We start from the raw sequence: 4352 nt of genomic DNA, 5'->3' as shown, positions 1-4352 counted from the left end.
CAAGATTGTCTAATGATTTATTCATCGGAGAGAAAAATGCAACCAAGTCAATCATTACCAAAAGTCATTAGTATTAGTAGAGTCATTATTATTATTATTTTTATTATTATTATTATTATTAGTAGTAGTAGTAATTAGGTCTTGAGTGGCAGAAACAGTAGACTAACAGAACAAATTCCCATCAGGATTATTAACTTTACCATTCATCCTTTCAGTGTTGATGAAATGAGTACCAAGACTGTAACTGTCTGTGCATCTGTCTTCCGCATGTCACCCCAACAACTCCAGGTAGTCATATGCCAGTATTAGAGATATATCATTATCATTATTCAGTAGTCTTATTTTTATTGCATGCTTTTACTGCATTACTAAGTGTAGCTCTGTGTGTCTCGGGCATGTGCTGTGGTTTGTTATTTCCTCTGTTTTGAAAGTGCTCTACAAAAGATGAGTGCAGTCCTGGCTATCTTCTGTATGTTATATATATTTATAAGAAATGAGGCTTTAGTTATGTATTTGTCTGTCTAATTTTTGTTATCATAACTGCAGCATCTATTATAGGGATTGTTTCCATTTTTAGGCCTGACATTCAGATTATTTCTATTTACAGATTGCTGTATTTTGATAATTTCTCAATTTCTTTTAGAGAAACATTGTCATCTGTTAAGGCTGATCTATCAGCTGAGAGGCATATTTCTTCAAGGCGGGGGGGGGTCTCTGACCACAATATCTTGTCTATTAGCTTTGATCTTACTATATGAGTCTGTTTATTTACACCAGAGTATGGCTGCTTTGTAATTTTCAGAAGCCTTTTTTCGGGGTATATCTGTACCATGTCTTTTCTGTTGGCATTATTGTTATAGAGTGAGGGAGCAGCACATGCCATCAATGTGACACTGGGATACAACTATATGAAACCCATTATACCCATTGTGACTACCTGTCTGACAAGGTACACCAGGCACATGCATCAGAACCAAATATGCACAACATGGTGATCTCATATCAAGATAAATAGCACATGATTTTATAGGTGGGGCCCAGTTAGAATTTTCTTCAGGTTGAGTAGCCCATTCCACTCAAATGGTTCCTGAATAAGGATTGTTTAAAGATGATGAACAAAATACCCATGTTCTCAGGGGTGAATTATTCAAAACCCTAAGAAACCCTCTCAACACATTGCTATGATGCTCCCCAACTACTCTTGCTTGTGATCAGAGATGCAAATATAATCAGCCATTAAGGGACATGCTCAACTGGTGAAATCTGTGGTACTGAGCAGAAAATTTGCTTTTACACCATAACAAAACATGTACTTGATAACACTCCCAATCAGTTAAGATCAGAAGCCATGAGAGCACTGCTTGGTATTGCACCATGGGATTATTATTATTATTATTCATTTTGTTTACTCAGCATTTTCATTGTTACTGTTAGTATTGAATTGCAAGATGTCAAGTTACATCCTGCATCTTTAGGTATCTAGCACCGTTCTTATAGTTGGTTGTTGTACTGAGCAAACAGGACTTCTATTGGAAATTGGCCTCAATTCTAAAATCTTCAACCAACTGTTTAAACTTCATGCCACTGTTCCTAAAGCTCTTATTATAGTTATTATTTGTCTTATTTTGAACCTGAAGACAGATGTACAGTTGTAATAAACAAGACCAACCTGTGTTTTATGTCATGCTCTTCTAATTGTGTATTTACCTTCATGAAGAGTTACCTTACTGCATACATTACATTATAATATCTTAACAGTGGTTCTAACTGTATTTGCCTGAGGTCTCATGTTTATATAAGTAATCAATATCAGGATCATAAACATCACTCTAGCACGGCAACAGTCAATTGACTGAAACCACTAAAAGAATAAAGAACTCATCATCATCATCATTGCTATGAGAATAAAAATTTATAATTACCAAGTGCATGAATTAATATTAGTTGAAAAAAAAAACCCATAACATAAGACAATTACACTGGTTTGATACTGAAATTAGCTCAGGTAAAGATTTGTAGAAAAGATGTTGGAGAGGTTTGTCTCATAAATTGCCATGATGGACACATAAAGTGTTTTCACGCTCGACTTAACCTGAAACACTAAACTGGTCTCAGTGGTCTCAGCTCTGTGTACAATATTTGAACTTCCTTCCTGACTTCCAATATTCACCATATAGGTGTTTCTTTGGTAATTGTTCTCTCTAAACACATTCTGCCATGATATTTCCACACTAGATACACTTAGTCTCTTCCAGCTGAGTGAGGAACCTAGAAAATAAGATTATGTGTGTGTGTATATACATATAGTCAATCCAAACATGAACAAGCAAGAAAAAACAACGCGAGGACGTGGAATAAGTACAGTGTTATTGGACGCTCAGGAAAGGAAAGAAAAGAAAGATTTCATGTTTCGAGCGGATCTCTTCATCAGAAATATAGAAAAAGTTCAAAGAAGGGAAGACAGAGAAAGAAAATTGCCAATAATACACACACGGTCACATATATATATATATGTGTGTGTGTGTGCATATTATCATCATCATTTGGTGGAGGCGCAATGACCCAGTGGTTAGGGCAGTGGACTCGCGGTTTCGATTCCCAGACCGGGCGTTGTCAGTGTTTATTGAGCGAAAACACTTAAAGCTCCACGAGGCTCCGGCAGGGGATGGTGGTGAACCCTGCTGTACTCTTTCACCACAACTTTCTCTCACTCTTTCTTCCTGTTTCTGTTGTACCTGTATTTCAATGGGTCAGCCTAGTCACGCTGAATATCCCCGAGAACTACGTTAAGGGTACATGTGTCTGTGGAGTGCTCAGCCACTTGCATGTTAATTTCACGAGCAGGCTGTTCCGTTGATCGGATCAACTGGAACCCTCAACGTCGTAAGCAACGGAGTGCCAACAACAACGTCATCATCATTTAATGTCTGCTTTCCATGCTGGCATAGGTTAGATGGTTTGACTGGAACTGGTAAGCCACAGAGCATTACTAAGTTCCAGTCTGATATGGCTAGGTTTTCTACAGTTGGATGCCCTTACTAGCACCAACCACTCCAAGAGGGTAATGGGCCCCGTTTTACGTGCCACTGGCATGGGTGCCAGTTACATGACACTGACATAAGCCATGACTATAATCTCACTTACTTTGAATCTTCTCAAGCACAGCATATCGTTAAAGGTCTCAGTCACTTGTCATCGCTTCCATGATACCATGGAGGTCATGCTGCTGGCAACAGCCATGATTATGATTTCACGAGTGCCGATCTCATATATGCATGTGCATATATATATATATATATATATATATATATATATATATATATGTGTGTGTGTGTGTGTGTAACACACTGGCTCACTGTTGGTTACAACAAGAGTTCCAGTTAATCTGATCAATGAAACAGCTTGCTCATGAAATTAACATGCAAGTGCGTGTGTGTTTGTATATATATATATATGTGTGTGTGTGTATGTGTATACACACACATGTCATCATCTGATATCCACTTTTCCATGCTTGCATGGGTTGGACAGAATTTTTTTAGATGAATTTCATACAGGTCGATGCCTTTCCTGTTACTAACCTTACTCTGCTTCAACCTGAGCTAATATTCCTCATGACGAGATATGTTTCCATGGAATATTGGAAATGGACATCATCTGCATGATGGTGGCATTTGTTTTAGAACTATCATGTGAAATCACTAACACACACACACACACACACACACACACACACACACACACACACACACACACATATATATATATATATCTATATATATATATATATATATATATATTTACATATAATGGACTCCTTCCAGTTTCTGTCTGCCTAAACCAATCACAAATTCTTTTGTTGGCCTGGGGCTTAAGTAGAGGAAACTGCTCAAGGTGCCACACAGTATAACTGAACCAGAAACCATGTGGTTTTGAAGTAAACTTCTTAGCACACACAGCTATGCCTAAACCTAAATACACATATACATTGTTGTTGGCACTCCGTCGCTTACGACGTCGAGGGTTCCAGTTGATCTGATCAACGGAACAGCCTGCTCGTGAAATTAACGTGCAAGTGGCTGAGCACTCCACAGACACGTGTACCCTTAACGCAGTTCTCGGGGATATTCAGTGTGACACCGTGTGACAAAGCTGACCCTTTGAATTACGGGCACAACAGAAACAGGAAGTAAGAATGAGAGAAAGTTGTGGTGAAAGAATACAGCAGGGTTCGCCACTATCCCCTGCTGGAGCCTCGCGGAGCTTTAGGTGTTTTCGCTGAATAAACACTCACAATGCCCCGTCTGGGAACCGAAACCGTGAGTCCACTGCCCTAACCACTGGGCCTCCAC

General features: G+C 38.8%; 1 protein-coding gene across 1 annotated transcript in view; it reads right to left on the bottom strand.

The window, feature by feature from the left end:
• Window positions 1-748: 748 nt before the first annotated feature.
• Window positions 749-4352, bottom strand: part of LOC106872661 (uncharacterized) — a 73548-nt gene continuing 69944 nt past the window's right edge. The window contains exon 21 of the mRNA XM_014919724.2: window positions 749-2268. Within this exon, the coding sequence (XP_014775210.2) occupies window positions 1997-2268 (272 nt within the window). The 3' untranslated portion in view covers window positions 749-1996. The remainder of the gene's footprint in view (window positions 2269-4352) is intronic.

The sequence above is a fragment of the Octopus bimaculoides genome, chromosome 9 (assembly GCF_001194135.2).
Source record: "Octopus bimaculoides isolate UCB-OBI-ISO-001 chromosome 9, ASM119413v2, whole genome shotgun sequence".
NCBI lineage: Eukaryota > Metazoa > Mollusca > Cephalopoda > Octopoda > Octopodidae > Octopus > Octopus bimaculoides.
Note: the sequence above shows the minus strand (reverse complement) of the source record. Positions and strands in the feature narration are given on the sequence as shown.